A 16,910-nucleotide genomic window follows, 5' to 3' on the forward strand; every position below is an offset into this window, starting at 1 on the left:
TGGAGAATAGCTTTTAGAAACCACAATCTAGGGACTGTGTTCATTTCTACTGGGTTGTCATTGCTTCTCGTCATTTTCAGTGGACCAAGTAGGGAAATTCATTTTTTTTTTTTTTTTTTGCAGTATGTGGGCCTCCCACTGTCGTGGCCTCCCCCGCCGCGGGGCACAGGCTCCGGACACGCAGGCTCAACGGCCACGGCTCATGGGCCCAGCCGCTCTGCGGCGTGTGGGATCTTCCCAGACCAGGGCACGAACTCGTGTCCCCTGCATCGGCAGGCGGACTCTCAACCACTGCGCCACCAGGGAAGCCCGGGAAATTAGTAGTTTTGAAAAGAAAAAAAAAAAATGCTGGATTCCTTTTAGTGCCATTATAGCTCTTTCCCATTTATCTCTAACAAGCAATGGCCAACAAAAGTGGTCCTGCTGCTCTGTTTAACAACCTATTTATAGCCCTTCTGTAAATAATGCTAGTTTCTTTAAGATACCAGTAGGATATAAAAGCACTGTGGAGTGTGTGAGTGACTAGTGAAACCATGGCACTGGTGAATTTTAAAGCATTTCTTCCTTTTTCTGTTGCAAGAGAAAAATGAGCCAGATGTTTCTAAGTATCTGGCAGTATTTTTAAATTGTAGATGTGGAAATTAATTTTCATAAATCCATAAGACTTCAGTGTAGATTAGCTAAGTTTCTTCTCCCAGTAAAAGACATTATCATGTTTCCATCCAGAAACCTGGGAATCATCCTTGACAACTCCCTCTCCCTACCTCTCACATCTAATCAATCATAAATCTTGCTTAATTTTTAGCTCTTCAGTATCCCAGGAGTCTGTCTACTTTTTGGGTCACATTTATCAAGGCCACCATTATCTTTTCCTTGGATTACTATAGTTGCCTTTTTTTAATGTCTCCCTGCATCTCAGGTGGTCCTTTCTACTGCCCAAAGCCCTTCACACATTCTGCAAAATGTTGTTTAGAAGTTTTTTAGGCATGGTGTCTCACACAGTGAGAAATGCATCACGACCAAAGTACACACATACATATATAATGGTTAAGAGTAAAGATGTTGACGAGGGTGCCAAAACCATTTAATGGGGAAAGAATAGTTTTTTCAACAAATGGTGTTGGGACAACTGGATATCCATATACAAAAGAATGAACCCCTACCACACATGATATATAAAAATTAACTCAAAATGGATTGAAGACCTAAATATAAGGCTAAAACTATACAACTCTTAGAAGGAAATATTGGTGTAAATCTTCATGATACTAGATTAGGCAGTGATTTCTTAGATATGACACCAAAAGCACAAGCAACCAAAGAAAAAATATAGATAAATTGGACTTCATCAAAATTAAATACTTGTACTTCAAAGGGCACTATCAAGAAAGTGGAAAGAACTCACAAAAGGAGAAAATATTTGCCAATTATCTATCTGATAAGGATCTAGTACCCAGAATATATAAAGAACTCTTACAACTCGAAATAAAAAGACAACTCAATTTAAAAATTGGTGAGGGGGCTTCCCTGGTGGTGCAGTGGTTGAGAGTCCACCTGCCGATGCAGGGGACACGGGTTCGTGCCCCGGTCTGGGAAGATCCCACATGCCGTGGAGCGGCTGGGCCCGTGAGCCATGGCCGCTGAGCCTGCGCGTCTGGAGCCTGTGCTCCGCAATGGGAGAGGCCACAACAGTGAGAGGCCCGCGTACAAACAAACAAACAGATAAATAAAATTGGTGAGGGATTTCAATAGATATTTCTCTAAAGATATACAAATGATTAATAAGCACATGAAATGATTCTCAGCATCATTGGGGAAATGCAAATGAAAACCACAGTGCTACTTCACACCCACTAGGATGGCTATAATAAAAAAGACAATGGCAGGGAATTCAGTGGTTAGGACTCCGTGCTTTCACTGCTGAGGGTGCAGGTTCAGTCCCTGGTGAGGGAACTGAGATCCTACAAGCCATGCAGCAAGCCCAAAAAAAGAAAAAAAAAAAGACAATGGCAAATATTGATGTGGGAAAATTGGAACCCTCATACATTGCTGATGGGAATATAAAATGATACAGCCACTTTGGAAAATAGTTTGGCATTGATTTACAAAACCAGACATACTCATACCATAGCAACCCAGCAATTATGCTACTTGGTATTTAATCAAACGGATTAAAAACTTATGCCTACAAAAAAACCTCTATACAGAGGTTTATAGCAGCTTTATTCATAATTGCCAAAACGTGGAAGCAACCAAGTTGTCCTTCAATATGTGAATGGATAAATAAATTGTGGTACATCCAGACAATGGAATATTATTCAGAGCTAAAAAGAAATGAGCTGTCGAGCCATAAAAGGACATGAAGGAACCTTAAATGCATATTGCTAAGTGAAAGAAGCCAATCTGAAAAGGCTACATACTGTATGATTCCAACTATATGACATCCTGGAAAAGGCAAAACTATGGAGTGAGTAAAAAGATCAGTGTTTGCCAGGGGTTAAGGGAAAGGAGGGATGAACAAGCAGACCACAGAGGGTTTTAAGGGCAATGAAATTATTCTGTATGATACTTTACAGAATAATGATGGCTACATGTCATTATACATTTGTCCAAACTCATTGAATGTACAACACCAACAGAAAACCCTAATATAAACTATGGATTTTAGGTGATGATGACGTGTCAATGTAGGTTTATTGATTGTAACAAATGTAGCACTCTGTTGCAGTATATTGATAGTAGGGGGAGGGTATGTGTGTTGCAGGGCAGGGGGTGTATGGGAACTCTGTACTGGCCACTCAGTTTTGCTGTGTACCTAAAACTGCTCTAAAAATGTTTTAAAAAAGGAATGAAGTACTAATACATGCTACGAGACGTATGAACCTTGAAAATATTATGCCAAGTGAAAGAAGCCAGACGCAAAGGACCACACTCCGTTTCTATGAAAGGTCCACAATACGCTAACCTACAAAGACAGGCAATAGACTAGTGGTTGCCAGGGACTAAGGAGTGACTGCTAATGGGTACATAGTTTTTTGGGGGGTGATGAAAATGTTCTGAAATTAGATCGTGGTAATGGTTGCACAACCTTGTGAATATACTAAAAACATTGAATTGTACACGTTATGAGGGTAAATTTTATGATATGTGAATTATATTTCCTTTTTTTTTAAAAGCTCAAAAACATTGAAGCCAGAACCCTCGATTCAAATCCCAGCTCTGCCATTTACTAGTTGTATCCTTGCCTCAGTTCTTTCCTCTATAAAATAGGGATAAAAAGTGATATCTACCTCATAGAGTTTTATGAGCCTTGAATGAGTTGATACATGTAAACTCCTTAATAGAGTACTTGGCACATTATAAGGGTCAATTAAGTATTAGCTATTACATGTAAAACTGAATCATTCAGGACTGCCCTGGTGGCGCAGTGGTTGAGAATCTGCCTGCCAATGCAGGGGACATGGGTTCAATCCCTGGTCCGGGAAGATCCCACATGCTGCAGAGCAACTAAGCCTGTGCGCCACAACTAGCGCTCTAGAGCTCGTGAGCCACAGCTACTGAGCCCGCAGGCCACAACTACTGAAGCCCGCACGCCACAACTACTGAAGCCCGCGCGCCTAGAGCCCGTGCTCCACAACAAGAGAAGCCACTGCCGTGAGAAGTCCTCACACCACGATAAAGAGTAGCCCCCACTCACCACAACTAGAGAAAGCCCGCGGGTAGCAAGAAAGACCCAGTGCAGCCCAAAATTAATTAATTAAAAACAACAAAAACTGAATCATTCAAAGTTTCACGAAACAATATTTACCCTTACTATCTACAATGTAGTCCTCTTTTCTATTGATTTTATTTTTTAATCTTTTATTTTAATATGTAATTTTTTTTACAGATGTATTCTATTGATTTTAAAAGAGAGAGAGAAAGAAACGTTAAGATCCACTAAATTGATTTCACAACCCACTAATGCCACCAAGAAATCTTGTTTCTAATTGCTCCCTCAGCTAACTTGTGCTCACCCTTCTAGGTTTAGCTTAAAGTTGCTTCCTCAGAAAAACCTTTCCTAATTCCCCAGACTAGCTTAGGTTTCCCTATCAATGTGCTCCTATTATCACCTTGTACTTAACCCCTGTCCTACTTATCACACTTGTAATTTTCTTTTTGGTATCTGCCTTCCCCACTAGATTATATTGTTCACAAGGGCAGAAAGTGTTTATTCACTACTGTAGCCTTAGCTACACTTAGCAAAGTGCCTAGCACATAAGAAGTGCTTAATAACTGTTGACTAATAGTACAGGAAGAACTGCAAAGAAAACATGAAGGAGGTTTCAAGAAATGTAGCTGGAGTGCCTAGCAGATGATTTAATGACAGTGTTGATACTATGCTTTGCACTCATCAACCTACACTAGATATGGTAATTCCTAAGGGAGTCTAATTACATTATATTTTATCCTTTGGGAGAAGGACTTCCTTACCTAGGCACTGCTAAAATACTTGCTAGTGTGCAAGATTGAGGGCACCTGTTACTATCCGGGCAGCTTGACCTGCTGTGATACCAAGTTAGCTAATTAAGGTGACTTACACTGTAGCTGCAGAGGTTTCAGGCATTTTGGTATTGGAGTGCCAGGCTTTATTTCTTCAGTTTCTCTCTCAGTGTTCTGTTCTTTGAAAGGGGAGAAGGTTTTGAAAGATGCTATGTTACATATTTCTGCTGTTGTTAGATTTTGTGGGAAGTGCTAGAGTGGAGGGGATGATTCTTATCATTCCCTCAACTTTTGAGCCTGTGTATTTATTACTGTTTTGGTAATTCTAAGGGGAGAAGATATAATACAAGCATGAAAGAAGCTATTTTCTATAGCTTTATAACTTGTAAACTAATCTTGTCATTAAGAATAAAGAAGAAAAACTAAAAGTAGGTTCATTGCCTTTGATTAATTTTGCCAGGAAAGTATCGATAAATCACTGGTTTTTCTCTGAAATTGGAACATTTTTAATGTATTGGCCATAGTATTCATTTGTCTTATTATAATGGTGTAATGTTTAGTCACAAGCAGGAGCCGTATTGATAGAATATCACAAATTCAAGGCCAGGGAAGCAAGAAACTAGGGCCAACTGGATCAGATTAGGTAAAGGCTAGACAACTAGTAATTCTACTTTTCTTCTTCAATTTACTCCCTTCTCTTTTTCTCTCATTCTCTTTGTTTCTTTGCCCTTTATTCTCCTTGTCTCACACCTTAATCATTTTCTCCTCTGTGACTTATATCATCTTTGAAAATTACAATGGGAACACGGTTTGGTTTGGTTTGGTTTTTTTCAAATGTAAAAGCACCCTCGAGTACTCATGTTTTCCTCAAGACTAAAATTTCACAGTCCCTGCTGCAGTGATCCTGTGCAGCAAGGACTTTGTTTGTAAATGCTCATCTGTGGGGATGGTCACCAAAGTCCTTTTTGAGGTTCTAGTTTGCTTATTGTTGAGATTTGTAATTGGTATGCTGGAGTTGTTTTTTAAATGACAGTAATATAAAATGCTTTGTTTCAATTATTTCCACAGCTGGTATAAAGCTAATTACAGCATGGCTGAGAAGTTAGACTGGGGCCGAGGACTGGGCTGTGACTTTGTCAGGAGGAGCTGTAAATTCTGGATTGATCAGCAGAGACAAAAGTAAGGATGCATTTCCTCCTAATGTCTTTGATGACACAGTTTATTCCTGATTTTGTTCTCTATCCAGAGCCTATAGTGTCCCTATTTTCAAAATGTGGTCTAAACAGTTCAATTTCAAAATGTGTAGAAAACCATCTACAGTTTTTTATGATAATATCATAATAAGTAGCCACAGTATTGTTTTAAAGCATATACCAAAAGAATCTACAGTGTGAGTGCCAGAGCCATAAAACATTTCTGTTTACCTTGTAATTCATAAATATATATATTGCAAAATTTTGCATACTCTAGCATTCTTATTTATTTTCTTCAGAGAATGCACTCATAAACATAGATGCAACTATTGATTCAGTATCAAAAACATAAAGCAACATTTGAATAGTGGTTCTCTAATCTGGATCCATCTCATAATTACCTAGCAAGCTTTTTAAAAAATACAGTCTCCAATTTTGGGGGAAACGCACACACACATGCACTCATTTATTTACAAATGTATATATTTTTAAACTTTTTGAGGTAATTGTAGATTCATATACAGTTGTAGAAAAAATAGAGATCTCATGTGTACTTTATCCAGTTTCCTTGATTGGTAACATCTTGCAAAACTGTAGTACATATCACACCCAGGATATTGACATTGATACAGTCAGATACAAAATATTTGGATCACCACAGGGATCCCTCCTATTGACCTTTTGCAACCATACCCACTTCCCTCCCACCCCTGGAAACTACTGATCTGTTCTGCATTTCTGTAATTTTGTCATTTCAAGTATGTTATATAAATGGACTCATAACAGTATATACCTTTTTAGGACTGGCTTTTTTCACTCAGCATAATTTTCTGAGGATTCACCCAGTTGTTGTGTATATAAAAACTTTGCTCATTTTTATGGCAGAATAATATTCCATGATATGGATATACCACAGTTTGTTTAACCATTCACATGTTGACATCTGGGTTGTTTCTAGTTTTTGGCTATTGTGAATAAAGCTGATATAAACTTTTGTGTACAGGATCTTGTGTGAACATAAATCTTCATTTTTCTAGAATAAGTGCCTAGGAGTGCAATCACTGTGTAATACGGTAGTTGCAAGTTTAGTGCTGTAAGAAACTGCCAAACTCTTTTCCAGAATGGCTATACCATTTTATATTCCAACCAGCGATGTATGAGGAATAACAGTTTCTCCACATGCTCACCAGCATTTGGTATTGTCTTTTTTTTTTTAACATCTTTATTGGAGTATAATTGCTTTACAATGTTGTGTTAGTTTCTGCTGTATAACAAAGTGAATCAGCTATATGTATACGTATATCCGCATATTCCCTTCCTCTTGCGTCTCCCTCCCACCCTCCTTATCCCACCCCTCTAGGTGGTCACAAAGCACCGAGCTGATCTCCCTGTGCTATGCGGCTGCTTCCCACTAGCTATCTGTTTTACATTTGGTAGTGTATATATGTCAGTGCTGCTCTCTCACTTCGTCCCAGCTTACCCTTCCCCCTCCCCATGTCCTCAAGTCCATTCTCTATGTCTGTGTCTTTATTCCTGTCCTGCCCCTAGGTTCTTCAGAACCATTTTTTTTTTAGATTCCATATATATGTATTAGCATACGGTATTAGTTTTTCTCTTTCTGACTCACTCTGTATGACAGACTCTAGGTCTGTCCACCTCACTACAAATAACTCAATTTTGTTTCTTTTTATGGCTTGAGTAATATTCCATTATATATATGTGCCACATCTTCTTTATCCATTCACCTGTTGATGGACACTTAGGTTGCTTCCATGTCCTGGCTATTGTAAATAGAGCTGCAGTGAACATTGTGGTACATGACTCTTTTTGAATTATGGTTTTCTCAGGGTATATGCCCAGTAGTGGGTTTTCTAGGACATTTGGTAGTTCTATTTTTAGTTTTTTAAGGACCTCCATATTGTTCTCCATAGTGGCTGTATCAATTTACATTCCCACCAAGAGTGCAAGAGTGTTCCCTTTTCTCCACACCCTCTCCAGCATTTATTGTTTGTAGATTTTTTGATGATGGCCATTCTGACCGGTGTGAGGTGATACCTCATTGTAGTTTTGATGTACATTTCTCTAATGATTAGTGATGTTGAGCAGCTTTTCACTTGTTTGTTGGCAATCTGTATATCTTCTTTGGAGAAATGTCTATTTAGGTCTTCTGCCCATTTTTGGATTGGGTTGTTTGCTTTTGGATATTGAGCTGCATGAGCTGCTTATATATTTTGGAGATTAATCCTTTGTCAGTTGATTCATTTGCAAATATTTTCTCCCATTCTGAGAGTTGTCTTTCATCTTGTTTATGGTTTCCTTTGCTGTGCAAAAGCTTTTAAGTTTCATTAGGTCCCATTTGTTTATTTTGGGTTTTATTTCCATTTCTCTAGGAGGTGGGTCAAAAAGGATCTTGCTGTGATTTATGTCATAGAGTGTTCTGCCTGTGTTTTCCTCTAAGAGTTTTACAGTGTCTGGCCTTACATTTAGGTCTTTAATCCATTTTGAGTTTATTTTTGTGTATGGTGTTAGGAAGTGTTCTAATTTCATTCTTTTACATGTAGCTGTCCAGTTTTCCCAGCACCACTTATTGAAGAGACTGTCTTTTCTCCATTGTATATTCTTACCTCCTTTATCAAAAATAAGGTGACCATATGTGCGTGGGTTTATCTCTGTGCTTTCTATCGTGTTCCACTGATCTATATTTCTGTTTTTTTTTTAACATCTTTATTGGAGTATAATTGCTTTACAGTGGTCTGTTAGTTTCTGCTTTACAACAAAATGAATCAGTTATATATATACATATGTTCCCATATCTCCTCCCTCTTGCGTCTCCCTCCCTCCCACCCTCCCTATCCCACCCTTCCAGGCGATCACAAAGCACCGAGCTGATCTCCCTGTGCTATGTGGCTGCTTCCCACTAGCTATCTACCTTACATTTGGTAGTGTATATATGTCCATGCCTCTCTCTCGCTTTGTCACAGCTTACCCTTCCCCCTCCCCATGTCCTCAAGTCATTCTCTAGTAGGTCTGTGTCTTTATTCCTGTCTTACCCCTAGGTTCTTCATGACATTTTTTTTTTCTTAAATTCCATACGTATGTGTTAGCATATGGTATTTGTCTCTCTCTTTCTGACTTACTTCACTCTGTATGACAGACTCTAGGTCTATCCACCTCATTACAAATAGCTCAATTTCATTTCTCTTTATGGCTGAATAATATTCCATTGTATATATGTGCCACATCTTCTTTATCCATTCATCCGATGATGGACACTTAGGTTGTTTCCATGTCCTGGCTATTGTAAATAGAGCTGCAATGAACATTTTGGTACATGACTCTTTTTGAATTATGGTTTTCTCAGGGTATATGCCCAGTAGTGGGATTGCTGGGTCATATGGTAGTTCTATTTGTAGTTTTTTAAGGAACCTCCATACTGTTCTCCACTGTGGCTGTATCAATTTACATTCCCACCAACAGTGCAAGAGGGTTCCCTTTTCTCCACACCCTCTCCAGCATTTATTGTTTCTAGATTTTTTGATGATGGACATTCTGACTGGTGTGAGGTGATATCTCATTGTAGTTTTGACTTGCATTTCTCTAATGATTAGTGATGTTGAGCATTCTTTCATGTGTTTGTTGGCATTCTGTATATCTTCTTTGGAGAAATGTCTATTTAGGTCTTCTGCCCATTTTTGGATTGGGTTGTTTGTTTTTTTTGTTTTTAAGCTGCATGAGCTGCTTATAAATTTTGGAGATTAATCCTTTTTCAGTTGCTTCATTTGCAAATATTTTCTGCCATTCTGAGGGTTGTCTTTTGGTCTTGTTTATGGTTTCCTTTGCTGTGCAAAAGCTTTGAAGTTTCATTAGGTCCCATTTGTTTATTTTTGTTTTTATTTCCATTTCTCTAGGAGGTGGGTCGAAATGGATCTTGCTGTGATTTATGTCATAGTGTCCTGCCTATGTTTTCCTCTAAGAGTTTGATAGTTTCTGGCCTTACATTTAGGTCTTTAATTCATTTTGAGCTTATTTTTGTGTATGGTGTTAGGGAGTGATCTAATCTCATACTTTTACATGTACCTGTCCAGTTTTCCCAGCACCACTTATTGAAGAGGCTGTCCTTTCTCCACTGTACATTCCTGCCTGCTTTATCAAAGATAAGGTGACCATATGTGCATGGGTTTATCTCTGGGCTTTCTATCCTGTTCCATTGATCTATCTTTCTGTTTTTGTGCCAGTACCATATTGTCTTGATTACTATAGCTTTGTAGTATAGTCTGAAGTCAGGGAGCCTGATTCCTCCAGCTCCGTTTTTCGTTCTCAAGATTGCTTTGGCTATTTGGGGTCTTTTGTGTTTCCATACAAATTGTGCAATTTTTTATTCTAGTTCTGTGAAAAATGCCATTGGTAGTTTGATAGGGATTGCATTGAATCTGTAGATTGCTTTGGGTAGTAGAGTCATTTTCACAATATTGATTCTTCCAATCCAGGCACATAGTATATCTCTCCATCTGTTTGTATCATCTTTAATTTCTTTCATCAGTGTCTTATAGTTTTCTGCATACAGGTCTTTTGTCTCCTTTGGTAGGTTTATTCCTAGGTATTTTATTCTTTTTGTTGCAGTGGTAAATAGGAGTGTTTCCTTAATTTCTCTTTCAGATTTTTCATCATTAGTGTATAGGAATGCAAAAGATTTCTGTGCATTAATTTTGTATCCTTCTACTCTACCAAATTCATTGATTAGCTCTAGTAGTTTTCTGGTAGCATCTTTAGGATTCTCTATGTATAGTATCCTGTCATCTGCAAACAGTGACAGTTTTACTTCTTCTTTTCCGATTTGGATTCCTTTTATTTCTTTTTCTTCTCTGATTGCCGTGGCTAAAACTTCCAAAACTATGTTGAATAATAGTGGTGAGAGTGGGCAACCTTGTCTTTTTCCTGATCTTAGAGGAAATGGTTTTAGTTTTTCACCATTGACAATGATGTTGGCTGTGGGTCTGTCATATATGGCCTTTATTATGTTGAAGTTGGTTCCCTCTCTGCCTACTTCCTGGAGATTTTTTATCATAAATGGGTGTTGAATTTTGTCAAAAGCTTTTTCTGCATCTATTGAGATGATCATATGGTTTTTATCCTTCAATTTGTTAATATGGTATATCACATTAATTGATTTGCATATCTTGAAGAGTCCTTGCATTGCTGGGATAAACCCCACTTGATCATGATGTATGATCCTATTAATGTACTGTTGGATTCTGTTTGCTAGTATTTTGTTGAGGATTTTTGCATCGATGTATTGGCCTGTAGTTTTCTTTTCTTTTTTTTCTTTGCAGTACGCGGGCCTCTCACTGCTGTGGCCTCTCCCGTTGCGGAGCACAGGCTCCAGATGCGCAGGCTCAGCAGCCATGGCTCACGGGCCCAGCCGCTCTGCGGCATACAGGATCCCCCTGGACCGGGGCACGAACCCGTGTCCCCTGCATCGGCAGGCAGACTCTCAACAACTGCACCACCAGGGAGGCCCTGTAGTTTTCTTTTTTTGTGACATCTTTGCTGGTTTTAGTATCAGGATGATGGTGGCCTCATAGAATGAGTTTGGTACTGTTCCTCCCTTTGCTATATTTTGGAAGAGTTTGAGAAGGATAGGTGTTAGCTCTTCTCTGAATGTTTGATAGAATTTGCCTGTGAAGCCATCTGTTCCTGGACTTTTGTTTGTTGGAAGATTTTTAATCACAGTCTCAATTTCAGTGCTTGTGATTGGCCTCTTTATATTTTCTATTTCTTCCTGGTTCAGTCTTACAAGGTTATACCTTTCTAAGAATTTGTCCATTTCTTCCAGGTTGTCCATTTTATTGGCATATGCTTTTAATAATCTCTCATGATCCTTTGTATTTCTGCAGTGTCAGTTGTTACTTCTTTTTCATTTCTAATTCTATTGATTTGAGTCTTCCCCCTTTTTTTCTTGCTGAGTCTGGCTAATGGTTTATCAATTTTGTTTATCTTCTCAAAGAACCAGCTTTTAGTTTTGTTGATCTTTGCTATCGTTTTCTTCATTTCTTTTTCATTTATTTCTGATCTGATTTTTATGATTTCTTTCCTTCTGCTAACTTTGGGGTTTTTTTGTTCTTCTTTCTCTAATTGCTTTAGGTGTAATGTTAGGTTGTTTATTTGAGATGTTTCCTGTTTCTTAAGGTAGGATTGTATAGCTATAAACTCCCCTCTTAGAACTGCTTTTGCTGTATCCCATAGGTTTTGGGTTGTCGTGTTTTCATTGTCATTTGTTTCTAGGTATTTTTTGATTTCCTCTTTGATTTCTTCAGTGATCACTTGGTTATTTAGTAGTGTATTGTTTAGCCTCCATGTGTTTATATATTTTACAGTTTTTTTCCTGTAATTGATGTCTAGTCTCATATTGTTGTGGTCAGAAAAGATACTTGATATGATTTCAATTTTCTTAAATTTACCAAGGCTTGATTTGTGACCCAAGATATGATCTGTCCTGGAGAATGTTCCATGTGCACTTGAGAAGAAAGTGTATTTTGTTGTTTTTGGATGGAATGTCCTATAAATATCAATTAAATCCATCTTGTTTAATGTGTCATTTAAAGTTTGTGTTTCCTTATTTATTTTCATTTTGGATGATCTGTCCATTGGTGAAAGTGGGGTGTTAAAGTCCCCTACTATGATTGTGTTACTGTCGATTTCCCCTTTTATGGCTGTTAGCATTTGCCTTATGTATTGAGATGCTCCTATGTTGGGTGCATAAATATTTACAATTGTTATAGCTTCTTCTTGGATTGATCCCTTGATCATTGTGTAGTGTCCTTCTTTGTCTCTTGTAACATTCTTTATTTTAAAGTCTATTTTATCTGATATGAGTATTGCTACTCCAGCTTTCTTTTGATTTCCATTTGCATGGAATATCTTTTTCCATCCCCTCACTTTCAGTCTGTATGTGTCCCTAGGTCTGAAGTGCGTCTCTTGTAGACAGCATATATATGGGTCTTGTTTTTGTATCCATTCAGCCAGTCTATGTCTTTTCATTGGAGCATATAATCCATTTACATTTAAGGTAATTATCGATATGTATGTTCCTATTCCCATTTTCTTAACTGTTTTGGGTTTGTTATTGTAGGCCTTTTCCTTCTCTTGTGTTTCCTGCCTAGAGAAGTTCCTTTAGCACTTGTTGTAAATCTGGTTTGGTGGTGCTGAATTCTCTTAACTTTTGCTTATCTGTAAAGGTTTTAATTTCTCCATCGAATCTGAATGAGATCCTTGCTGGGTAGAGTAATCTTGGTTGTAGGTTTTCCCTTTCATCACTTTAAATATGTCCTGCCACTTCCTTCTGGCTTGCAGTTTCTGCTGAAAGATCAGCTGTTAACCTTATGGGGATTCCCTTGTATGTTATTTGTTGCTTTTCCCTTGCTGCTTTTAATATATTTTCTTTGTATTTAATTTTTGACAGTTTGGTTAATATGTGTCTTGGATGTTTCTCCTTGGATTTATCCTGTATGGGACTCTCTGTGCTTCCTGGACTTGATGGACTATTTCTTTGCCATGTTAGGGAAGTTTTTGACTATAATCTCTTCAAATATTTTCTCAGACCATTTCTTTTTCTCTTCTTCTTCTGGGACCCCTATAATTCAAATGTTGGTGCATTTAATGTTGTCCCAGAGGTCTCTGAGACTGTCCTCAATTCTTTTTTTTTTTTTTTTTTGTCCTCAATTCTTTTCATTCTGTTTTCTTTATTCTGCTCCCTGGCAGTTATTTCCACCATTTTATCTTCCAGCTCACTTATCCGTTCTTCTGCCTCAGTTATTCTGTTACTGATTCCTTCTAGAGTATTTGTAGTTTTGGTAATTGTGTTGTTCATCACTGTTTGCTTGCTCTTTAGTTCTTTTAGATCCTTGATAAATGTTTCTTGTATTTTCTCCATTCTGTTTCCGAGATTTTGGATTATCTTTACTGTCATTACTCTGAATTCTTTTTCAGGTAGGTTTCCTATTTCTTCTTCGTTTATTTGGTCTTGTAGGTTTTCACCTTGCTCCTTCGTCTGTAACATTTTTTTTTGTTGTTTCTTTTTTTTTTTTTTGATGGATGGTGCTTATTCCTGTCTTACTGGTTGTTTGACCTGAGACGTTCAGCACTGGAGTTTGCAGGCAGTTAGACAGAGCTGGGTCTTGGTGCTGAGATGAGGACCTTCTGGAGGCCTCACTCTGATTGATATTCCCTGGGGTCTGAGGTTCTCTGTTAGTCCAGCAGTTTGGACTCAGAGCTCCCACCCGACCTCTGGCCTGGGAACCAAGATCCCGCAAGCTTCATGGCACAGTAAAAAAAAAAAAAAAAAGAGGAAGAAAGAAAGAAAAAAAGGAACAGTACAATATTAAAGAATAAAATACAAAATAAAATTAGAAAGATAAAAATACATCAGGAAAAATAAAACTATAATTGAAACAACTGCAACAAGGTAAAATAAAACCATAGCAAAAAAAAAGAAGAAAAAGGGAAGGGGGCAACAAGCCAAAAGGAGAGGTCACTAACAAAGTATAAAGAATAAAAGAAAATTAGAAAAATAAAAGCTTTATTAGGAAAAATATAAAAGAATCAACAACAGTGAATCAACAAGGTAAAACAGAACCCCAATCTAAAAGAGGAAAAAAAAAAAGCCTTGGCTATGGGGGCACAGTTTAGGCTGGGGGGTGGAGGTGGAACTTAGGCAGAGGCGGGGTTTAGAGTGGGGCAGGACCTAGGCGGGTGGGGGGTGAAATTTGAGCATGGGGCGGGGCCTCTGCTTAGGACCTGCCCAGAAGGGGAGAGGCAGCCGTTGAAAGGAGGACCTCTGGAGCGTGGGGTTCCGGAGTTTGGACGTCGGGCCCTGCGTGAGGGTGTGTGGGTGGGGTTTAGGCCCAGCGCCGTTGGAGGGGGTCTCAGAGGGGGTCTCCGAGTGTAGAGGTGGGGCCCTGGGTGGGGGTGTAGGGGCGGGGCTTGGGCTCTGTGTGGCAGGAGGGATGCTCCAAGGGCAGAGGATTAGGCCTGGGAGCCCAGCAGGCTTCCCGGTGCCTAAGTGGACAGGGAAAGCACTGGCCCCGTTTCCTTCTGTTTCTTTGCACCCCTCCCCCACTGTCTCCCCAAGGCTGTCCACCATCGGGCTGGACCCCTAACTGTGGGTGGGTCCCGATGGGTGTAGGAACTCCTTCCCCTCCCCCATCCACCCCTCAGGGCTGCCCGTCCTGTAGGTCCAACCTTTACTTTTGCTCCCCCTTCCCTCCCTCCCACTCCCTCAGGTCCCTTGTGGCTGGAGGGGGCCTAGGTGGGCAGAGGATCAGGCCTGGGTTCTCAACAGGTTCCTGGGGGTCCAGGTGGGCAGGGGAAACCTGGCCACCCTCCCTTTTGATCCTCTGCCCTCCCAGTGGTTCCCGTTTCCCCCTTGGGGCGTGGGAATCCCTTCCCCTTCCCCAGCCGCCCGTCAGGGGTGCCAGTCCCATCCCACCTCCACTTCTCCTCCCCCGTCACTCCCCCCACGCCCCACATCCTACCCAGTCACTGGGGTTTCTTCCCATACCCTTAGGTCTCCATGGTGCCCCACGGGAGCCTGGTAGGTGCCCTAGTTGTGAGGAGACGAAAATTCCGCATCCTCCTAGTACGCCATCTTGACTCTGCCCCCGTCACCGTTTTTTATTTAAGCTATTCTGAAAGGTAGTGTGATATATCATTGTGGTTTTAATTTGCATTTCCCTAATGGCTAATGATGTTGAACATCTTTTCATGTACTTATTTGCTATCTACGTATCCTCTTTGGTGAGATGTCTCTTCGTGTCTTATGCCAATATGACTTTTAGTTCTCTTAATATGGTTTTTGTGGAGCAGAAGTTTTTTAATTTTGATGAATTTCAAATTATCAGTTTGTCCTTTTATGAGTCATACTAATGCCTGATTCCTGCCTTCAGACATTCTGATTCAATTGGTATGGGGTGCAAGGTGGGCATGGAGACTTTAAAAATCTCTCTAGATGATTCTAATGTGCAGCAAAATTTGGGAACAGCTACACTGGCAGATCAGGTTGTAGTGCTGGAGTTAACCAGCTGTCCCCAAAGTAACTGCAGTGCTTCCTGCTACTGCTTAGGAGCAGCTTTTCTCACAGCAGGCTTATAACTCAGACGTCAGACTCCTTAGTAGAAACTCTGAGTGATTTAAACTGCTTTGAGGCCTAGCCCAGATGGCAAAAGATAAGAATAACATCTTTAACACAAGTACCCATCACCAGGTACTTCTGTGATGAGCAAGGCACTGGCCTTGGAGAGAGAGATTGAAGTCTCAGCTCTGTCCTTCACCAGCTGAATGATCTTGGGCAAGCTAATTGTCTCAAACTTTTTACTTATCAGTAAAATGAAGATACTACGTCTACTTTGGAGGGTTCCTTTTAGAAATAATGAGATTATATACTATTTGAAAGTTCTATTAATCATAAAATGCCAAATAAAAGGTGTATGGTCAGGCCACTCAAGATGCTGTCCTCTTGCTCTCTGTTCATCTGCTGGACCAGTCCCTGCTTCATTCACATGGCTATCCAATTCTCTGAATTATAGGGCTTAATCAGTAACTGCCTACGTGCTTGCCCCCACCCCAGCTGCTGGCTTCCCTGGTAACTGATGAGCCCACCTGACATCAGTTCCCCCATAAATGGTAGCCCCTTTCTCCCCTGAGTAGGGAAGATTGCTGCCATGTCCCGCCTGCAGTCTGCCATGCACAGTGGGGTATCACGCCAGGATGCTTTTGTTTCAGATGTGTAAGAATAAACCATTGATGTCTTTGTCACTGTCTCTGCGCTCTTTCTTCAGTCTGGAGGCTGGGCATCTACCAGGCTTGCAAGCCTGCGGGATACAACATCATATTATTCCCCAACATAGTTCCTTAGTCTGAATGCATCACAATCACCTGGGGAATTTTTTTATGGTGCCATGTGCAGCTTGCAGGATCTCAGTTCCCCGACCAGGGATTGAACTCGGACCATGGCAGTGAAAACCCAGAATCCTAACCACTAGGCCACCAGGGAACTCCCCCGGGAAAACTTTTTTTTTAAATAATATAAAAATACAAGTCCTGCTTCCATTTCTGGGAAGATGTAGATGTACTCTTTCCTATTCCTCCTTCTAAGTACAACTAAAACCCCTAGACATTATAAATAAAGCAAATGTAAGAAGACTCTGAAAGGTAGAGAGAAGAAGGGAGACTGATTAGGGA

At 39.8% G+C, this 16,910-nt stretch overlaps 1 protein-coding gene across 4 annotated transcripts in view; it reads left to right on the forward strand.

The window, feature by feature from the left end:
- LMLN (leishmanolysin like peptidase) overlaps positions 1-16,910 on the forward strand; it is a 79,166-nt gene that overhangs the window by 42,167 nt on the left and 20,089 nt on the right. For all 4 annotated transcript variants that reach the window (XM_033403852.2, XM_033403853.2, XM_004278805.3 and 1 more), the window contains one exon: positions 5,551-5,661. In XM_033403852.2, the coding sequence (XP_033259743.1) occupies positions 5,551-5,661 (111 nt within the window). The remainder of the gene's footprint in view (positions 1-5,550; positions 5,662-16,910) is intronic.

This window comes from Orcinus orca, chromosome 5 (assembly GCF_937001465.1).
Source record: "Orcinus orca chromosome 5, mOrcOrc1.1, whole genome shotgun sequence".
Lineage (NCBI taxonomy): Eukaryota > Metazoa > Chordata > Mammalia > Artiodactyla > Delphinidae > Orcinus > Orcinus orca.